At 37.6% G+C, this 21635-nt stretch overlaps 5 protein-coding genes and 1 pseudogene across 6 annotated transcripts; 3 read left to right on the forward strand and 3 right to left on the reverse strand.

Annotated features, from left to right (window-relative positions):
• The first annotated feature begins 5669 nt into the window (after positions 1–5669).
• Positions 5670–8519, forward strand: LOC145214830 (uncharacterized). Its single transcript, XM_080083438.1, has 6 exons — positions 5670–5793; positions 5853–5983; positions 6302–6440; positions 7046–7142; positions 7547–7730; positions 8144–8519. Exons 3-6 carry the CDS (start codon positions 6316–6318, stop codon positions 8221–8223), a joined length of 486 nt encoding a protein of 161 aa, XP_079939564.1. The 5' UTR covers positions 5670–5793; positions 5853–5983; positions 6302–6315; the 3' UTR covers positions 8224–8519.
• A 1040-nt stretch (positions 8520–9559) lies between these two features.
• On the forward strand, positions 9560–11528 carry LOC145214813 (uncharacterized; annotated as a pseudogene). Its single transcript, XR_013857132.1, has 5 exons — positions 9560–9912; positions 10126–10327; positions 10541–10671; positions 10942–11137; positions 11254–11528. The product of XR_013857132.1 is annotated as an uncharacterized LOC145214813 (transcript).
• On the reverse strand, positions 10804–13929 carry LOC145214820 (protein Abitram-like). The gene is made up of 3 exons (XM_080083427.1): positions 13663–13929; positions 13338–13552; positions 10804–11672 (listed from the first exon to the last, which is right to left on the reverse strand). The coding sequence occupies exons 1-3, from the start codon at positions 13927–13929 to the stop codon at positions 11510–11512; spliced, it is 645 nt and encodes a 214-aa protein (XP_079939553.1). The 3' UTR covers positions 10804–11509.
• Positions 13930–13938: 9 nt separating this feature from the next.
• On the reverse strand, positions 13939–14673 carry LOC145214839 (cytochrome c oxidase assembly protein COX19-like). The gene is made up of 3 exons (XM_080083448.1): positions 14516–14673; positions 14128–14239; positions 13939–14023 (listed from the first exon to the last, which is right to left on the reverse strand). Exons 1-3 carry the CDS (start codon positions 14589–14591, stop codon positions 13939–13941), a joined length of 273 nt encoding a protein of 90 aa, XP_079939574.1. The 5' UTR covers positions 14592–14673.
• Positions 14674–15867: 1194 nt separating this feature from the next.
• Positions 15868–18043, reverse strand: LOC145214868 (uncharacterized). The gene is made up of 2 exons (XM_080083479.1): positions 17039–18043; positions 15868–16747 (listed from the first exon to the last, which is right to left on the reverse strand). Exons 1-2 carry the CDS (start codon positions 17066–17068, stop codon positions 16112–16114), a joined length of 666 nt encoding a protein of 221 aa, XP_079939605.1. The 5' UTR covers positions 17069–18043; the 3' UTR covers positions 15868–16111.
• Positions 18044–19073: 1030 nt separating this feature from the next.
• LOC145214857 (uncharacterized) lies at positions 19074–20742 on the forward strand. The gene is made up of 2 exons (XM_080083469.1): positions 19074–19512; positions 19686–20742. Exons 1-2 carry the CDS (start codon positions 19480–19482, stop codon positions 20418–20420), a joined length of 768 nt encoding a protein of 255 aa, XP_079939595.1. The 5' UTR covers positions 19074–19479; the 3' UTR covers positions 20421–20742.
• Positions 20743–21635: the final 893 nt, after the last annotated feature.

Below are 21635 nucleotides of genomic sequence, written 5' to 3' on the forward strand. Positions count from 1 at the left end.
ATTTTAAGCAATTAATTAAAAGTATCTATGCTTCTGACAAGCAACAATTAACAGCAGATACAACCTCCCTTATCTTCTATTGTGAACTAAACGTTTATAGTTTTGGAACACAAAAAAAATTCGATACTCTGTAAAAAGAACTTGTAGTCAATTGTAAAGCAAAGAATATTGCAGAAGTCACTCGTGGATAGAAACACTAGGACAAGCGATAGTAACGTTTACATATAATTTCGTAGTTCCATGACCCAATGTTGTTTATTCTTTTTTGTCAGTATAAAAACAAACCAACGGTACAACAAGTTTTTTTAACATTTACTTCTATGTACTCTAATCTTCATTAATTGTTATTATGTTGGTAGACTGTAAACAAACAGTTTGAATGTTTAACGTATGATCATGAGTCGTATTCTTTATTACCTATACCTATCCCTATTTATATCCAACAAACAACGATGAATTATATTGTTGGCGTAGTAACCAAGGACACATATAGGCTACGTCCTCTTGTAAGCGACGGTCATGCGTTGTTACAACACAACTAGCGATGTATTTGTTTCAGTTTCGTAATAGTATCAAGGCTTTTGTGTGGAAGTATTATCCATTTTTTTGACCATTACGTTTTTTCGTATGATTACAGTGATTTCCATTTAGACTTAAGCATCCTTAAATCATTGACCTTTTTTGAACGTCATTACTACGCAAATCAAGGTGACGTCATATCTTATTGCGACTCATTCTTGCAACAAAAAAGTACCTAAATCATGGTGACGAAAACTGTTGCGTCCCGACTATAGTTTGAATTATTAAAGAGAAAAAAATCTCACAAAAATGCATTTGCATAGAACTCGTAGTGTCACGCAAATAAACGACTGCTTTGCGTGGAATAAAACTGGGTATTACATCTAAACCGCAGCTCGTACGCAATACCGAGGTCCACCTTCAGGTGCCATCCGCTCGCATTGCTCGATCCATCACCGCGCTCCATCCGATCACGTGACCATGCTGTCCACGTGCCTGTGTCGTTTAACAAAATTCTTTCGCAAGGCTCGAGGGTTTCTTTGTGCCAAGGCGGAAGACGAATGCCCGTGTTCGGTTATTAAATTTGCAAGGAAATAAGCGTCATGCAGAGGGACTTACCAATTTGAGAATTCAAAAATATACTCAACGAAGTGAAATGAAATTATCGTGATCTGCATGTTTAAGCAATGGAGTCTTGTGAAACTGGTCAAAAAGAAGTTTCTGGCAAATAATGTGACTTTCCCAAGCAACTTTCGCAGAATATTCAAACGACTTTTTCTTTGTAGCTCATTCTTCAAAATGAAACTGTCACGCACGCAACGTTGTCCCCTGAAATTAAATTCATTGTTCAAACATGTCTAGAAAATCCCCGAGCAGGCGTGTCACAAGGTACTGAAAGGGTTACCATTTGATCAAAGCAGGGTTCATAGTCCAATCCGTCACATGGCGACCGCGTCCACGAAATACCAACATTACAATACAAACGAGGATGTGGAAAATGTTTTTGACTTTTTGCCCTTTGTTAAAATATATAGGGTACAGGCATACTGTTTAACAATGGTCTGCCCTAGGAGCCACTTGAATCAAAGAAAAAGCCCGTTTTCAACGCTGGTGACACTGCTACATGACTGTTGTAGCACTATACAATTTGTACATTATAGGGAACGATGTTTTGTTGTTACTAAACTGTGAAATAATACGATAGTTCTACCTTTTCAAAATGTTCAGTTTTTTTTTCAAATACAAGAAAGTATTTTAATGTAGGCAAGATTGGCTAGATATAATGTTTCTACAATACCAGCAGGTGCCTATGTTTCGCTTGTACTTTCAAAAACAAGAAATTACAAGATCTTCTCTTTGTACTTGGATTACGCAAAGTTCCAAACACATCAATATTTTTGGGTAGGCCACATTTCTATTCCGTATGATTACGAGAAAGGTCAATTCCTGAAACCGAAGTGTAAAAACCCAACAACAAACAGCACAATCACGTTACGCAAATTTTTCACAGATGCAAAATCCCCGCAAATTTGTGCAATATCATTGTAGACATAAGGAGAATTCGATTCAACGTCAATTAAATTCGAACTGAATAAACGTCTACACCCTACGTAAAGAGAAGAGTTGGGTAGCGCAAACTGGGGTCCCAAAAATAGCCGGGAAGCGTCGTTCCGTGCGCACAATGACGTACAATCCTGCGTCAACGTGCTTTACGCCATCACTCAACCGTAACGGGCGTTTCTTGCCATGTCCTTGCTGCGCCCTGAGGCTGGTTGGAAAAAATCTAAGTCGGTTTTTTAGAGTAGGCCTGAGGGAAACTTCTTTCCGCGGGCAAAACGAGCTCGGTTCTTTTTACTTTTTGTGTCTAGACAATGGAATGTGCATGGGGTTATGCTGAACGTCAGATGGAAAAACCGATTGGATAAGGATAAGGAAACAACATGGAAATCACATACAATATACCCTTCACAATGCAATGTTAAAGGTGATTTACCGGACAAAAGAATGAGCCATAAAATTTTCCAATGTAACGTTCCGGTTTGAGTACCAACATAACAAACACAGCATGATATTTGGTCCGTTATTTCGCCACAATAAGCAAAAATCCAGTCGGCAGAAAAATGTCAGGAGTTTCTTCCCTTCCAAATGTTGTCCAGTAATGATTTTTTGTTTTTCTGTGTAAAAATGTGACTACAATAGCAGTTAAGACCAAATGTGACGTTGGCCACAGAATTATGACAATCAGTTACAAATACAATACCAAATTAACCTTGACTTGAATTACCAGATTTGAGGAAAAATTTTCCTGAAACCACAATTTTACCTGACAAGTCATGGTACATATTTTTAGTATTTATTTGTTTTATTGTGCAATAAAACAAAACGAAACAAGTGATTTATTTATAGTGTTTGCTGAGTCATGGCAGTGTTATGACAACATGGAGCTATGGAAACCAAATTGCGACAATACTGCGACAACTTTCACTTCTTACACATTGATTTTATTTTACATTTTTATGAAGGCGGTCATAGAAATTTGCCTGATGTGTTCCATGGTGGTTTCAAAAATGACTTTGGGGATCACATTACAAAATTGTGTAAACTTTATTTACCAAATTTGTTATTTACCAAAGAAAAGGCGTCTTGCCTTTACCTTTTTACGAAGATTTAACCCAAAAGTACGAATTCTGATTTTACGTCTACAAAAACGCGCGAAAACCGTTAGCCGGTTCTCTACTGACACCTACCGGTTATGTGTATTGATGTGACTTCGGCGCGTCCGAAACACCGTTTTGAGATAGTTGCACTGGTGTTTAGCAATTTGACGGAAGTACATACAATGTTTTACAGATCAGCTTTTTGCATGGCCAGTTCGGTGACTTTTTGCGTCCAGAAACACCAGACGAAAACAACAACAACTTGGTCAAAAAATGCCCCTGTAAATAACAACAGTGATTTTGACCAACGGCAATGGGTTTATTTCAGTTAAAACTAAGATTCCGTGTTGCAACTCTTAAGGAGTGAACAAATCCATGGCCACAAATCCAAAATAAAAGAAAATATATATACAACTATAGTAATTTCTTTTCACGATGGAAGAACATCATGCAAAACAACCAGCGGTGCTGCATTTCTGTAACTCTGGTTTGTTGTTTTGATGCCAACAGGCAATCTGAATCAAAATTGGATTCTTTGATAGCTTGTCTAGTGTTTCCGGCTATTGCAAGAAAGTTTTCAGGTCCACATCTTGTTGGTTCTGCATGTTTTCTTTTCAGCTATTGAATTTGCGCTGGCATTTACCACACCGGAAATATTGCACCAGTTATAAATGGTGTTCAATTGGAATGCATGTTCAGTGGCCAACTGCAAGGAGTAAGCTGACAGCTCAATAAGGTTGAAAGCAACTTTTATGCCAGAGTGTGCATGGGTGTGTAGGAGCAGAGGACTTGAAAATGCTGCAGAAAAATTGAGCCTTAATAAGGAGCAAAATAATTTCGTTGTATATCACGTTGTAATGGGGTAATTTTGTAGTACTGTGTTGAATTTTGATGTCGATCATGCCTTTTTGTGTTTATCTGTGAGGTATTTAGGAGGAAATATAGTGTTTTGCAAACTCTCTGGTGTGCGATTGAGATGCAGACCCAAATCACTCCATTACTATTGCTGGTCGCATTCTGTGCGACTTTTGTTGGAGCGGGGACGTGTAAGTTGGTTTTGTTAAGTCTGTATACATGTAATAATTTTGCAGAAAAAGGTTACTGAGCTTGTACCACAAAAGTTCCGCCACCGACTTGCAGGAGGTTTTAACTTTTATTTTTCCACATAGTTCAAAGATTGGCGGCGGACAATGGTCAGTTTCATTCTCCAGAAAATCCAAACTCCGAAATTTCTTCAACCCACCTGATAAAAACAAGACCAAACAGGCTGGTTGCTCTGCGATTCGACGTACTTGACCTCGGCCCCGACGACAGCGTAATGGTGAGTTACAATCTAATTAACCCTAACAAGCAAAACTATAAAAAGGTACCAACCTAGAAAAGTGTTCAACTACTTTCAATATTGAAAGTATACGGTCTAGATTTTCGCTTGGTTTCAAAGAAAAAAAAAAATTAAAAAATATATAGTATCGTATACCTTATTATTTAATAATCACTTTTTACGCGGGCCCGGTTTTTTGTAGCATGTTACTTTTTTACTTGTTTTTAAATTCACTATTTATACTAAAAAAAACTTTTATAGAAACTATAATGTGTTTTGAAATGGCGAACAACTTTGTAGTTTTTGAGCCAAACAAGTTACTTTCAGTTATCTTAATCAAAATGTTGCGTTTTTTTACATCTGTAACTAGAGGATTTTTTAGGAATGTCGGTGTAAATTTGTTAAACTCCAGTTTGAAAGCAAGCAGAAAATTGGCATGAGACGGGCAATCAAGCGCGCTAGGCATCCGAATTGGCCGCCCGTTAGACCGGCAGATTTAGGTGTTGCACCATACGTTTTCTTTCAGAAAATAAATTACGTGAAATTTTATTAAGCAGTGTAATCTTGTATCCCAAACAAGTCTTATTTCCAAATATCACTTTTCAAAATATTGCCCGATCTGTTTGGTTTCTTTCCATCTGAAAAAAAAAAAAATTCGTGCAAAAAACTTGATTATATAGTTACCATGAAAGTATTGGTTGATGCAATTGATTTATCTCTTTTTTTCTTCAATCATTTATGTATCCAATGAATGCTTCAAAATAACCTTTCGTTTTCCTGAAAACTGTGCATTTTAGTCAGTTTTTCCCCTGTATGGCGGAAGCAATGTGCCAAGTGGCGTTTCGATCGAAATCAATTTGTCTACTTTTATTGTACTATTTTTGCTCATGGCGCCCCTACGTCGCTGTTTCCGAGCAATTAAAAATGCAGCTGCAAACGACCTCAAAACCCAGCTGCAAATTATCCTTATTCAGTGCTGCGCCAGATAAACAAATTTGTTGTAAGTGACGGCCCTTCTGCATCGGATTTTTTGGAGAAATTTATATTAACTATTCGAATAAATTAATTTGTACGATTCGCAAAACTTCTATCAAATTCGCAAAACTTTGCTTTTAATTTTTTTTTTGGAGTTAGCCTCGTGACAATTACTCAACTTGCCAAGTAGTTACAGCATTACTGACAATTTAATTTAAACCATTTGTAACAGATTCGTGATGGACGTCGGAGTACTCTATACCGCGTGTACAAGCGACAGTTGGACAGGACAATTCAATTAAGCTTTGAGGACACAGAGAGGTATGTCTTATAGTTTGGCGTTTGAAAGTTAAAGGCACCTAAAAATCTCGTTCGTACAGGTATTCTCCTGAAAGAGAACCTGAGGTGGTAGAAGAACCAGTGCGCTTCGATTCTACTTCAGGCAGAGTGTTTGTTTCATACTACACAAGAAATTCTGGCAACAAGCGCGGATTCAGAGCAACGTACGAAAGTAAGGGGGATTTACTGAAATCTTCTATTGCTTGCTGTTTACTTTTGTATGAGTTTATTTCGCTTGGTGAAAGAACACTTAGCTACACAATTGCACTGAACAACCACCAAGTCGGAAATAGCTGCAAAATGTTGAAACGTTAAGGAGGGCAAAATAGTAGATGCCACAATTGCTAAATTATGACTAAACGCGCTGTAGCTACACCGTAATAATACCATGTGATTGCGAAATAACCTCTAACACTCAGGTTACAATGTTTTTCTAATCTTGTATCAAACTTAAATTTCTCTTTTAACACATGAAGTCTTGTTTCTTTAGCCTATCCAAGAGGCATGTGTCAGGTTGATGACCTAAATATTAATGACCCAGCGCCAGCTTGTGACGAAATTACAATGTCGAAAGTTGCCACTAGATGCTCCCACACTTTGCGATGCCAAAGTAACTACACTACGTACGGGTAAGTAAAGCTAACTTCCAATCTGCTTACTGTTCAAATAGTCTTATTTAGCATACGGCTTGATTCAGACATGTATGTGTAAATATTATGCAAGAAAGAATAGATTTGATTGCGCTTCTATGTCATCATTTATTAAAATATCATTTGAACTTAGACGTTGTCTGTTTGTTCCTATTGTTACTTAATGTTTGTCATGAAAACAAAGTGTGAAAATGTTTGAATACCATCTACATACTGACACCTAAAGAACTAAAATATTTTTTAATAACTAACACTGAAAAAGCAGCAAACGTTTTTATGTGTGTTAAAATAGGTTGTGTTAAAACAATGTGTTAAATGAAAACGAAACGATTTTCAATTACAAAGAAAACTTGCTCATTTCAGTCCCTGATAATATATTTAATACAGTTGCTAAAACTGGATAACGTTCCATCATCAGAATGTAACCCATGCCTTTGAAAACCTTAAGATTTGACACTTTGACTCTTATCGACATATTTTTCACACCAAATGACAAAAGAGCAATAACAGCCCTACTTCTAAGAACTATTTTTAAAGGGGCGATTGTTTTGTACTGGGTTATATTTATGGTGCGAATTGTGCAGTGAAGCTGTGTGCATAGATGGTGTTTGGACAGACAACGCAGAATGCCTACCAGACGAGACACTGGTCGAACAATGTTTTACCGAAGATGATGCCCTTGTAAGTCATAAATAACTCGAATCACTAAATTTGTTCAAACAAAACTCCTTGTTGTTATGCGTCATTTCTTTATTCTTTTATGTTTTAGATTTAAACTATGAAGAATTCTTTTTTAATTTCGTGCGATAAAAATTTTGAAAAAAAACGCAAAAATACAAAACTGAAGTCCTGTACTCTCCATACAGCTTAGACCGGTGTTAAGCTGTTCCATTAAAAGATTACATAGTTGACGAAAGGGTGGGCAACAAGATTTTAGTTAAAAAACGGTCGAGAAACGACTGGTTAAGATTACTTTCCAACCAAATTTATACATCGTATGCATCTAATAACAAGCAAAAGCCTTGTGTTGTCGATTCAATTTTTTTAATTTTATTTAACTTACCAACGGGTTGTTTTGTTTTTAGACTGATTGCGCTTTTTCAAGCAAAGAACTAATAAAGTTTTACTCTAAAATGGAGGAGAGTAGCGAGGTGTTTGAGAACGAAGAATCCGGTTTGGGAAGATCGTTCGGATGGAGTAAAAAATGCACGGATAAAATATGCCACAAGAGAGGACACCAATACACATTGAATTGTAGGCGACGTTTTGGTAAGTGGGTTAAGTAAGTTGCTCCCCATAATGTTCCCCAAACTTTATAACTAGGACGATTATTTTTTGACCTAAAAAATAAAACATTTTGACCAACAAATTGAAAATTTTGACAAATTTTCACGTTAAAAATTTTTGTTTACAAAAATTTGACGTATGAAGAACTTAAAACTATAATGAATGCAAACAAAGCAAATACCGATATTTTTTGTTGTCGGGGATTACTTAGTGGTGTTATCACTGTCGTAAGTGAAACCTATCTTTGTTAGCCTTTTCATGATTAATTCTCAGGACTTTTGCGTTTTCGGGTGTTTTGCTCAAATATGTCAAATTTATCTGTGTTTTTTTTCGATAGAAATAATACTCATACGCAGACCATGATATAACCCTAAAGAGCCCAGTTGTTTTTGCAGCCCGGCGTCCTCGACTCAGAAGAGCTTGCATGATCTGTCGACTTATATTTTGTGGGCGTTCGATCCAAAGTTTTGCCTAGAAGGAGATGACCGGTGAATGAGAGAATGTGCATTGGTTGTAAAACTTATACTCAGTTCGTGCATGCATATAGGCTTCATTTTATCGATGGTAACCTTAATTTCGCCACTATACCAGTCAAACATACATGTATCTTTCCCATAATGTGTTTTTGTGTTTGCAAAATATACTGTCACTTGTAAGGTTGTGTGTTGCAGTTTATGTTGCCGTTATATGTCGGCAAAAAGCAGTGATTTTCAACTTTTTACTCGCGTACCACTTTAAGGTTTTGTACAGCGTTGGCGTACAACTTGTGCCCAGACAATCGTTGAATCGTTGAATCGTTGCTCGTATAATATATTATGAAAACAGGCTTCGTCACCACAGCCATCGTCAATACTGTACTCTTTCTTAAGTCATAGATATGTTTACCTTAAGCCATTGGTTCTCAAACTGTGGTACGCGTACCACTAGTGGTACGCCGGGTCTTTTCAGGTGGTACGCTAGTAGCTTTCCGTGATACCTATTTAAGTCCGATCTAAATTGCAACTTAACTACAAAACTAATCAACCCTGATGGTTTGGGCGAAACTCGTGTTTTAGACATGCTTTTGAAATTGCTAAATATGCTACCAGGTTGAGAAAATGGGCCTATTTTTAGTCTATCAATTCAAATAGGGTTTAGGTTAGATGGTATGCAGCCGTAGAAAAAGTTGTCAGGTGGTACGCGAACCGGAAAAGATTGAGAACCACTGCCGGATGAAAGTAATTGTAGCACAAGAAAATCTTAAGTTATTGTCTAATTATATTTTTATTTAACTTAGGTCAACTACACATGAAGTTAACTCGAAAGGCATTTGCGTCCACAGATTATTAATTATCATTGATTAACACAGGAGTCACCAAACTTTTTTCGGGCCGGATAAGTTAAATAATGATCCGGCAAACCAAAAAATGAAAAATTACCAAGTAGAGATTTCAAACATAGTAAGAATAATTATCAAGTCAAGTTAAATGTTAAAAACAAATCTTGGGCAAATCTTTTTAACTGTCATTTACAAACAAAAACATGACACACTGGCGACTGCTACTAGAAGGTGAACATTTATCATAATGAAAAAGTCGTCAACAGTCATTATATAAGCCCAGAAATCCCAAAATGGCCCAGGCAGTTTTACTTTTATTGTTGTCCAGCACATCATAGGCTACTTTTCGGCCTTGTTTTTTGGCTTACACATATGACACTGCAAATAGTAGAACCATGTGCTTAACTTTATGAAGTAACTTGTAAACAAAATTGATCGGCAAGCAAAACGAACCCGTTTGCTACCCTCTGTGCGTCACTGTACTATTTTTACACCCTCAAGGCTAAATAACGAAGCAAGCGGCGGTGGCATTGGTCGCTCTTATCCATCTAACGACGATGTTTTGTTGCAATTAACGGGATTAACTACGTACGGAAAACAGACGTCTCAGGTTGTGTTTGACTAATTTTTTGCAGTCGAAACTTTTTTATTTTTAATGCAACATGTGACGAACAGCGACTGGTGTATTTTTAGCTTCACCGTTTTTTTGCGGTATAAAAGTAAAGGAGTGTACCCAATGTGCAGCAATCCACTGAAACAGAGATAGACAAATATTTGAGATGAAATACACAGAGGCGGCTGCAACGTTTTTGTTGGTTGGATTTTTCTTCGGAGTCTGTACACAAGGTATGGTGGAAAAATTCAAGCAAGTAAAATTAAAGAGTGAAAAAAAAATTAAACGTGAATTTGCAAATGCCTAAAAGTGATATATATTCTGATTTTGTTTTAAGTTTAATATTTAAATAATGGTATGGCACAAACTGTAACAAATCCTCGTTGATATTTTTGCCTTGATATTTTTTTTAAGGATAACGTGGTTACTTATATGTTTTTTTTTAGCTTGCCACATTCCGACCCATGTTGCGAAAAGGGAAACCAGCACACAGACAGCAGAGGAGCAGGCCATAGAACTGATTGAAACATTTTTTCCTCCTTGTCTGACTACTGAAACTGAGTTTGACGGGGTAGATTACAGCAGTGTGGTCGCATTCTTTGTGGAGTTTTCGATATGGTATCAGATTTCAACAGAAGTGTACTGCAGGTATACGCACATTCCACATAACTTTGCAGCGACATAGTCGCACGATTTGGTTCTATCGAACTCGCGTTACAAGACCCCGTTTGGGAACTGCTAAAAAACAAAAACCGCCCATGATTATATGGTGTGAAGCTATTAGCATTGCTGTTGCACAATAAACATTGTCAACCAAGATAACCTACTGTAATAGAAATCGCTAATTTATATCGTCTGCAGTGGAACTAACGACACAGTTGAATGCTGGAGCTGGCGCCTGCAAGATGTTCTTCGAGGCGGTAGCATTCAACTAGCTGCAGCGAAAGAGTGTGTAAAACAATTCTTTTTCTATGCAAACTTCGGTCTGAAAGGTTTGTTAGTTGAAAAATATGCATATCTAAAGCAGGCCAATAACAGATCTGCCGAAGGTTTCCTTCCATTTATTTAGGACTTAAAGGGTTAACTGAACTTAATCATACCCAAACTGAATTGGACGTCAGAACTGAAGTTGGTCCTGTTGTAGTAAAGTTAATGACCGCTAAATGAATTTAGGCGACCAATATACGACAAAGCAATTTTCCTACGTGTTTCAAGTTAGATTAACATACACTTCTTTTACCATAAGTCTACATTCTTTGTAGAAGGTACGAGGTTTGAGGTACCGAAGGAAAGCGAAACTTACACAGATCAAGTGAACAACGTTGACTGCCCGGACCGCACAGTGGAAAAATATAATCTATGTGTCGAGAACTACCTTTTAAAGTACCAGGACACAGTAAACCCAATACCGAATTTCACATCAGTTTTGGGCTTCGTGGAAAACAAAGTACAATGCGGGTAGGATATATTTGTTACATTGGAGTCAGTACAATATGTTGTAAAATTTAGGTTGGACAAAATGCAATGTGTAAGTTGTGTGTTTTGAAAGCAACTTAACCAAATCCTCCATTTAGGACGGATAACTGCAACTGTGGGGAAGTGCTAAGCAAGGATCAAGACTTCCAATCTTATTTTGAGAGCAAAAGCCTTAACTGCGACAGTTGCTGGTCAACACGACTTGGAGGATTGGTTGAAACGGATACGTTGCTCAACGCGGCAACTAAGGAGTGCGCTGCGATGCTTCAAGATAGACTCACTACTGATCGAATTTCTCCAAGGTTGGCAACTGACTTGAAATTGTAATCGTATGCTGTTTTACAAATAAAATATTTAAATTTTGTTGTTGGAATCTGAAGTAGGTGGGCTTTTGTCACTGGAAACAGAGTGCAGAGTTTCTTGTTTCTGCCTGTATTGCAAATAGTCTTCACCAGTTAGCAGACCGTCCATTGTATGGTTTGCTTCCTCCAACTTTGGCATAACAATTGCAACATACCTGCACAGTATGAAAACAAACTGCTATTTTTGCAAATTAACAACGAACTAGAAGGGTGACTTAACACATTTTTCCATTGCACATACACTATGGTAGGGCTGTTATCAAATAAAGGTTTTAAATTTTTCAAATATTTTTTTTTCTTTCAAATCAAATAATTCAAATAATTTAGAATACCTGATACATAAGGCCCAGATTCATTATTAAATAGTATATAAATAAGATACTTAAAATTACTAAACAAATTTTGTAAGCTCTCATAGTCATTAAATCTAGGCTACATCTTTTTTCTGTTTAAAATAACAAATTAGTTTAGATAGAGATTATGCTTCAGTCATTTGCCGTAATTCGGCAAAACCATATGTATTTCCATGTGTATTTTTCACTTTATGTTAATAGCTTTTGTTTGGATACTCTGCTTGAGTTGAATTGTGATTTTACATTTTATTCACTTGCTTGAATAACTTTAATATTCCTGGAAGTAACTGATACTGAAATGAACAGTACATTGTCATGCTTTTTGTCTAGCATTTTGGGGAGAATGGGTTACGGAACATTAATATATGGCTGAAAACATATGTTGCAGTGCCTCTGTGTAACCGCAATTTCACAAAAATGTCACCAATGTTTTCAAGTAAATTGATTTTGCACATATATCGAGGTTTACTGCATAGAAAAAAATGATTTGATTATTTGAAATGTGTCAAAAATTATTTGATAAATTTTCAAATAATGAAATAATTATTTGTTTGATAACAGCCCTACACTATGGCATATTTTAAAATATATCAATATATTGCCAATACTCGTTTTATATTGGGTCCCATATCAGCCACTGACTGTATAACCTTAGTTGTTTGGAGGCAGAAACTCATGGGTCCCCCCACAATATTGTAAATAATTCATTTTATGAGATAACCATGAGAAAAGTTGATGTTGTAAGGTCAAACACAGTGATGGGTACTAAATAATTATGCTATATAAAGTACAAGTTTCAATGTCATTCAATTGAAACAGTGTCTGAACTTTGCCCTATTTTTAGTTTTATCTTAAAGGTAGGATCCAGCCGGTTCGCACCGGTTCTATATAATCGTCTCACGAAATGTTGTGAGATCAGCGAACCGGTTAGCATTACTGGTTGCTGTCAATGGACTTTTTGTAACAGAACCGGCTGACAAAAAATTTGAATCCCACCGTTGAGTAAAACACAACAATCGACACCTTTCAATTGTCAATTCTACAAGCTGTTGAAATTGCATTTAGTTCAAAATCATCAGCTATTTTAAGTGACAGGTGGGGTAAATCTTGGGGTTATAGATTTAATACGACAATTGAACCCTATAAATGACAAATTCTACAAGAGAGGCGTTTCGCATATGCCTGGTTGCCTTTCTTAAACTATTACACCACAGAAACCACTTGCTTGTGGTGCCCAGCAGCGTATGAAAATGTTTTACACTTTGGGGGCTAACAGGGTAAATACCAGAGTTATCAAGTCACATGATACAGATGGCACATCTACATAACTATATCTCTATCAAAGGTTTCATGCCAAAAGTACATGGACAAACTTTACTGAAAAAAAAGAGGAAAAAACAGACCCATAAAGTGGGGAAAATCCTAAAAAAACTTAAAAACAGTGGAAGGTCTGTAATTTTTGCTCACCCCTCAGTTTCTGTTTTACTTTGAAGCAGCTTAGGTTTGGATAGCAGTCGTTCATTCATTTCAACAAGTTTTGCACGAATTCCACAAAATACAGTGTGTTGAGCTCCATCATCACATGTGACAATGCATAAAGGACTACTGGGGTTTAGCCACTGAGCTCCACGCTTGCGCTTACCTGATACCACATTATTTGAGCGATCAAGTTTATCTGTAACCTAAGAAAATAGTTTATTTACATCCAAGCATGCACAAATGTCAGTGACCTGAAAGTTTAAATTGCTTGCCAACACATTGTATGAAAAAACATAATCCTTTCTGTGCGTACCTTGAAACTGACACTTGTTATTGTTGTTCCTGGTCTTAAAGCTGGATGAGTTGGGGCCATTGTAACAATGCAAATTCGATTTGAGTGACGAAGTATTCTTACATCATTCATATTTGATTTTGCTTCACAAAAATCTGACAAGATTCCACCTTTTGGCAGATTGACCTTGTAACCACGAACAAAATACCTCTCCACAACAGAAGGACAAAGCACGGGCAAGGATTTTACTGGAGCAGTATTGTCCTTATTTTGGTCATCCATAGTCATGGTGAACAATCACGATTGACTGTTTTGAATTTTATCACCGGACTCAAAATCTTTAAAACCCAGTTGTGATAAAGTTTCCTTTTGCATAAGATTTCTGACAAAAAAGTTTTATTGAAAAATGGCTAGCCTATTATATGTAGCTACAGGTTTGCATAATTTTTATACACTGCAAAAGTTTTTATAGCCACAACAACATACTTTTCCATTCGACAGAGAAGGTAGGCCTTTGATTCTTCTCTGCACAAACTGTTATCAGATTTGTTTTTCTTCAAACATTTCATGAACAATTCTTTCAGTTCTTTACACTCACCTGAAAAAGTAACACACATTACTATTATTACAGTGATGAAAAACAAACTTTGGTGTCTTATTATAATAAGTAAAAAGTAGCTTTCACAACCTCCACATCTGGTGTAAGTCAAGTATAAATGTGTATTCAGTAGATGCCTTAATAACACTCAACTTATTCAGATGTAGTGGGGTTGTAACCACATTCAATATTTTATATCAAATTCCTTCGAAGTAATGTCAACACAAGTTTCAAAATTTTACCAGTTTAAATGGAACACCAAAAACAATTTAGTACCGGCGTGGTCCAATGGAAACGATCCTTTTGCAGGAGGAACAGGTTTAAAACTTCGTTGAAACTGTCCTGTAGCCATTCAAATTTGAAACCAAATTTTGTAAGCAAAACCATTCACAATCCTTAAACATAGGTCAATGACAATGTGCTTAACCTTTGTCAAAGATCCGTGCCAGTAGCGTTTTGGGATTTTTCCCAGTTGTGGAAGATTTCTATATTTTTCTTTTTTTAACTTCCAATACGCTGATATAATTATACATGCCGATATATGCTAAACCCATCAATAGCCTACCTTAATTTCTTCATACTTTAAAACAGGAGTGGGCAAACTACGGCCCGACAAATGTTAGTAAATATGAAAGAGAAAGTTACCGAGCAACGCTGAATAGTATCATGAGCATAGGCGCAAAGTTTCAAAAGATTTTGCAAATCGCAGCTTGACACAATTTCTTCGTTCGATGAAAGTAAAAACGATTCACGTTACCAGTAAAAACGATTCACGTATCCACTGTGCACTGTTGACGCCAAAACTTTAGTCACTTCACTTTGGATCAAGTTTAGGTCGTCGCAGTACTTGCAAACGGACACTAAACACGGCTTTGGAATCGTTAGCACAGACCCGCACAACACCTTAAGATGGATACTAAAAGCGGCTGGCATTATTTAATGTTGGCGCAAGAATTATTAACAAAAAGACGTGGTGTAGCCATGTTGCCACAAACGCTTGTTTATTTCGAAACAATTACAATTGTCGCGTTTCAACCAATGTTTAGAGTTAGACGATCATTGAAGTGACAACAAGCGTATTTGTACGTAGTTTTTTTGTGGTAAATATACTGAAATTGAGAACTTTTGAATGCGAACTTTTGAAAATTTAGAACCAGTTCAAATTCCCTTTAATTTTAGGTTTACCCGTCATCTGCATAACGTTTTTAAACTACGAAATAATTTTGACTGTGCACTGTAGAACACTATCAAATTCGTCATGTTTGACAGGCCCTGTAGCTGTACCACGCGCATATTCTTCAGTGCGCTGTTTTGAAAGGAATCACAAAAACATAAGAGTGAAGACAGGCTGCATTTTTACTGCTGGTTAGGTGCCGGTTCAAGTCCAACGCCAAACAAAATATAGGGTTTAGTTCGGATTCTTTGGAAATTATAATTTGCGGTTCGGGTTTTATGAAATAAAAGGCTCAAAACGGTTTGCGGGTTCGGATTCATTTCCGGTTCGACTAAACTTACAAGCAAACTATATTTGTAGAAGCAAACTATATTTTGTAAACTCAATACTGGTGGTAAATGCCCTTAAACGAATAGTTTGTGACCATACAAAAGAAATATGACCCACTAGTCTGTTCAACAAATGCAGCAATAACTTTTATTGCAAAAAACTACCCACTTCTACAAACAATTAAACTACTTGCTCAAAAACAAATCTCCGAACAAGAGAAAAGCATGTAAAATAGGCGAAACATAAAACAATGCATGAATAAAACAATTTTTGTGCAAGACAATCATAATTAAACAACAAAAATGTCGATTTGTTGCACAGCGAACTTTGCATAAGCAGTTTTTGCAGGACTAAGATTAAGTTATATTTCAGGTTTCGGCCACGTCGACCTTAATCAAACCCATCTCGCATTTTTTACGGTGTTCCCGCAAAGTCACAAATCGTCGCAGCGAATTCGTTCTCGGAAAGCGGCGTTGTCGGTTTGGGGCAACGTCTTCTTTTAAGGAAAGCAGCAAAGAGTACATATTGCTGTGACTACTACAACGTCGCTCCAACCCTTGTTTGTGGGTTTTCGTCTCAGCAGCATCGTTTTTGGTGTTGTCGGTCTCGTGAAACGGCGTCAAACGTGTGAAGGAAGACTTCGAGCTGATGTTCCACACCTTGCGCCCACCGTTGTTGCTATTGGAATTGTTGTCGAGTTTCTTCGCCTTGAGGCTCAAATTTTCACACCTAAAATTTCTAAGCTTCGATGCAAAGGTAATCACGCCTCGGGACTTTGATTGAGGTGCTGTTTTTTTAGTGATCTGTTTCGAAAGTGGTGCTGTGACTTTGCAGTCCAGCAGTGCACGTGTATGCATTTCCGTGTTTACGACTGATTTTGTCGGGTTTATTGTTTGTTGTGCACTTCTGTTGGCAAAACGACTCGTCGTCAAGTTCCGTTGTCGATCCCATTGATGAAACCACCCGCTGATGTTTTTTTCAAATTTATGAATGTCACCAACGTTCTAAAGAAATGGTAAAATAGAAGTAATAAACAAAGAGCAAATTAAACATACAATCCACGCAAAACGCACTAATACAGTTTGGAAAAGAATTTGGTTTATTATCCTTAACGTTTATAGCTGGTGTTGGAAAATGTTTTGCACTGCATAACAAAACGCATTTTGACACAGGCGCAGCACTGTTTTGAGCAACAGTATTTATCGTATTACTACGAATGCCGCTTAAAACAATACCGATTACTTCTAAACCGGGTTACCTCAAATCTCTAACCAAGTTGTTATCTCCCGACTTACCATTCGATGTCTATCAGACGTAACTGTCATGGTGAAGGTCTAAATACTCCAATTTGCAGTCTGCAAAAAATATAGTCCACGATGCCTAGAACCGGTTTTCGTCAGTTCGTTCGCGACACACAACACACAGGAACTAATAGCCAGGCTACAAGCACCCGAACGCTGAAAAACATCCAGTGAGAAAGGCATTGAGTTGTTTGCAAGGCGACCGATGCCGTCACAAAACAATAGTGGCCTGGTGGGCCGGAATAATTGATTACAAAAATAGTCCAAGTCTCATTCGGTTACGTTTAACGATCGCCTGTTGATTGTTATTAAGTTGCAAGCGTTTCGGTCAAGCTGTTTGAACGTCATAAACCGCATTTGATTGCTCCGATAGCAATTGATTTAAAAAACATTTCTTTCGAGGAAATTTTCCCTTTTGCCGCCACAATTTGCCTTTTGCTGCAATGCCAGATAACGCTTCTCTGTTGTCTAATACTCGCATATAGGAAAATATGATCTTCCACAATATTTGTCTGCACCAAATCCTGCTCTCAACTGGGTGATTATAAACATGTGTGACGGATCTGCAGTGCTTGCGCTAATCGAAGCTTGGGTCAGCGCAAGTCCAACGAAATTCCGTCACTTGTCAATATCGTGCACTGACGCTGACGCACTATTGGAAATCGTTAAGATTTGTGACCTGTTGACCTTTCCGTGCAATTCTTCGGCCTCAAAACAACCTCGAGAGTCAGACTCTTTCCTAAGCATGTGACTGTACTATAGGCTCCAGCCAATGTTTCAGACACATGACGCACAAGTCTCAATGGTAAACACCGCATCAGATGTCCCTGGCAAACCCGACATGTTGATTCTTGTGCAGCTGACCGCGTTTGATGGCACCGACTACAAGGTCAAGCCGAAATCTCCGCCTTGTTTTGGTAACTGGTCTGGATGCAAAATACAAACAGCGTATGTTGCTTAATCCTTTCATCATACGCACCGAGATCTGGTCTGTCTCTCGTAGCTACGTTTCTCTTTGAAAAGACACAGTTCTTCTGCCCAGGTCTACTTCTAACACCTTGCTGAACGCACTCCAGTCAAGGTTACAGTATGTAAACATAAAACCAGGTTTTCGCGCTCGCCGTGCTAACACGTGATAACCGCCATTGTTTCGCCACAATTGCGGCAGCCTTCAGCTTCTAATTATGAAAACGTACAGTCTTTCCTGGCAATTAGAAAACACAACACAAGACAACTACCTGCATTTTTAGTTTTGTGCAATCACTGTTAAGCGACAAACACAATTAGCTAAAATAAACATTACTTTGTTCAACTATGTTAGTTTTGGAACAAACATTGTTCACCAGCATCTAGACACGATAATGACACTTATTTGTTACCACAGTAGGCGCATATATATGTTGAAGCTGTTATACGGAGCTTATTAGAATTATATTCAGCTTACTGTTGTAAGAACGCAATAAAAAACATTGTTGCAGAACCAGGTAGTATCAATTCATCCCAGCAGATCGTAAAATAACGGCTGAAAAAAACAATGATACCTTTGTTCTGTCACAAGTGTGGTATGTGTTGAAAAACCAAGGGCTGACCAGCCAACTTTGTTATTCTGGCAATAAAAGTAATTATATTTAACATTTGATTAAAATCCTCATTTTAGTGAATTTAATTGAGATAAAATTGAGCGATGTAATTCCACTTGATATTAGATGTCTGGCTTTGGTGCTGGTAAAGAACGGTATCAGGATTTGTCATTGTTAGATGTACAGGTGACTGTGGCAGTGGGGTAGAACGTGGATAAGTTTATAATCTCTTGCGTAAACAGCGATGTGTAATGAGTCTGTGGCGAAGGTCGGCGCAACGGTCTTATCAGCGCAGTAGCGAACTTGAAAAGGCTGCTGTGTAAACCTCCTTTGCTGCGACGGAAGACAATGCGCTAGGTCGAGAACAAGGTGAGAAAATTAGATAACTGCTCAGTGACAGTGCGATGCGTAAAAGTGTGTGCCTATAAAGGTGTGCAGCAAAGGGATTAAGTCCACTTTCGAAACAGCTGCTGTGGTGTAACTAGGATTTGGGAATGTCTTTTGCAATGCTTTCGAGTGGTAATGCGACTATAGCGCATTTCTATTTTAGTAATCCCACTCTGACGAAAGTGTTTCTAGGATTATCTTGCAACGGCCTGGTTAAGAAAAAGGAGATTTTCACATTAACATATTAGTGAAGACATCGCAGGGTGTAGTTTTATGAGGGGAACCAACCCAGTTGGTTAATTATGTGAACAGCAATCTAGTTGGTTTTGTGAAGCGTGTTTGATTGACAGGGCTTGTTTTTTTATTTACCTGACCTCTTTTTACCTTGCAGCTGTGTCACAGTTAGTGAAACTTTTTTAAGTGTGATATTATTGCTTTGAATCTGCAACCGATACCAACCAGTCAGATATGAAATTCAACGCCGACCATCTTAAGAGAATGGTAAGTCCCTTGAGTTATTGATTTTCTTACCAAGGCTGCTTGCTGTCGAAACCCATTATTGTAACTTATATGTTGAACTTAATTGTTTACAGTGCGGCTGGTTTTAAAATTTCTAACAAACCGTACTTTGAAAAGTATCAACGGGGTTTAAATAATGTTTTTAATATTTTTAGACTGTTGCCGATTTGAAAAATTTGGAACAAAACATAAGCATGTGGTTCCATTTAAAAGACCGCCAGAAAAGTGTCGCCGCAACTGCCTTGGGCCTTCGCAAGTCGTTCACCCACAAACCGTGCAGTTTCACCTTCCAGGGGGCATCTAAATTATCCGAGAGGCATTCGAAAGCTGTTTTTGACTGCAAGGAATCCTTTAGCAGCTTGTCCAGTGCTGTTAAGGCCTTTTTGCCAAACGGAGGGGTAAACATGCCTGGAGTAAACGCAGATACCCAAAAACGCGTAAACCTTGAGGTTGCTCTGCGAAAGCGCTACAGTGTATTGTCACCGAAATTGGATAAATCGGAAACTGGCATTATAAGGAGAGAATGTAGCAGTCCTAAGAAGTTATTATCCGAGCTTAGAAAACCTCAACAGGCAAACTTGTTGCCAAGTCAAGTCTCTCCGTTACGAAATGGATTAAACGATGCCGCAGCGGAAAAGTGTCCTGTCACCGAAGATCAAAAGAAGACTGATGTTAATGCAAATACAGTATCAAAGCGCCTACTTCCCGCCTGCTTGACGCCAAACAAGCCAAAGCGACTTTCGAAATCAATTCCCCTCCGGAAAATCGTTATTTTACGTGAACATCACAAAAAGTGTGAAAATCGAATTAAACATCTGGAAGAAAAAACGGCACGCCTGCGCCTTCAGAAAAGCAAACTAGAACAAAAGTGCACTGCGAATAAACTGTAAGCTGAATCTTTAAATATTTTTAAATATGTTTGTTTATTTTATCACAATTTATTAAAAGCTAATTAGATTTAAATTAGCTTCATTTTAAATTTTTTTTCGTGCTGTTATGCCCAAATGCAACCTGTTTATTTTCTACGCTTGACTTCTTTCTTTGATTTCTCTGCTGCATCTCTTCTTTGTCTGCCTTCAATTATAACTAAAGCGATTATAAATCTTGTCCTAATTTTCACAATGGCCGAATTGTGCTATTGTGACGTCACAAATGCACAGTCGACGCTGTTTGATTTCTTTTATTGCAGAATAAAAGCTTTCGATAGCATAAGGCACGTTCTTTTTTTTTTTGCTTTGCTTAAATCTTTGTTTGAGAAATATGTTTTAAAAGACCTTGTTCGAAAAGGTAACACCCGCGTCGGACAGTTGGTAGTGTTTAAATCGACCTTCACAAAATGATCATAATTTAATGTGATCATATTGAAGTAGGTGTAATTTTAAAATTGATGAAATATAGCCTACTAATAATTTTTCTGCTGCCTGGTGTCGCGCTTGAGAAAAGTTACACAACTCATCTAAAGTGAGACATCAATGGGTACAAAACTCAGTCTCTAATACCCTTTCTCATTGGTGGACATTTTCTTCTTTGCATAAAAAAATAGGTTGTCTTCTGAGGATATTAAAAAAAATTAAGCCTGGAATATGACGACACAAACATGTTTATTGTGAGTTATATTGTTCAAGTTTTTAGAAGGGGGACTTTATTGAAAATAGACTACTTACCTAAACTGATTACCTAAAAATGAGCTGCCAATATCAACAACAATTATCCCGTTTCCATGGCCGCTGGTCCGATCGGACTTTTCCGCTATTTCAGTCGGATCGGACGCAATAAGGAATGACTCTTTTCAGTCCGATCGGACCAACGGCCATGGAAACGGGATAAATGTCTCCTCTTTTGTGGTGATAAAAATATGATGGAAAATAAACCGTAGCTGATTTATAATTTTTGTGACTTGGCGTCTTGCCCACTAACCGCCCCTTGAAACCAAGTATTCGAGGACTGAATTACACTAATTTTCAAGTCCCATACTTAGCGGCTTTTGCGGTAGTTAAGCTTTGATCAAGGACAGTGGTTCGGCCAATTTTTGATAATTGTGCGAGATGCGCTTAGCTTACGCAATTTAGCTAGAAAGTGCACTTTTGAGCTCATGAGCTCGCTTT

This window comes from Phallusia mammillata, chromosome 1, assembly GCF_965637545.1.
Source record: "Phallusia mammillata chromosome 1, kaPhaMamm4.hap1.1, whole genome shotgun sequence".
Taxonomy (NCBI): Eukaryota; Metazoa; Chordata; class Ascidiacea; order Phlebobranchia; family Ascidiidae; genus Phallusia; species Phallusia mammillata.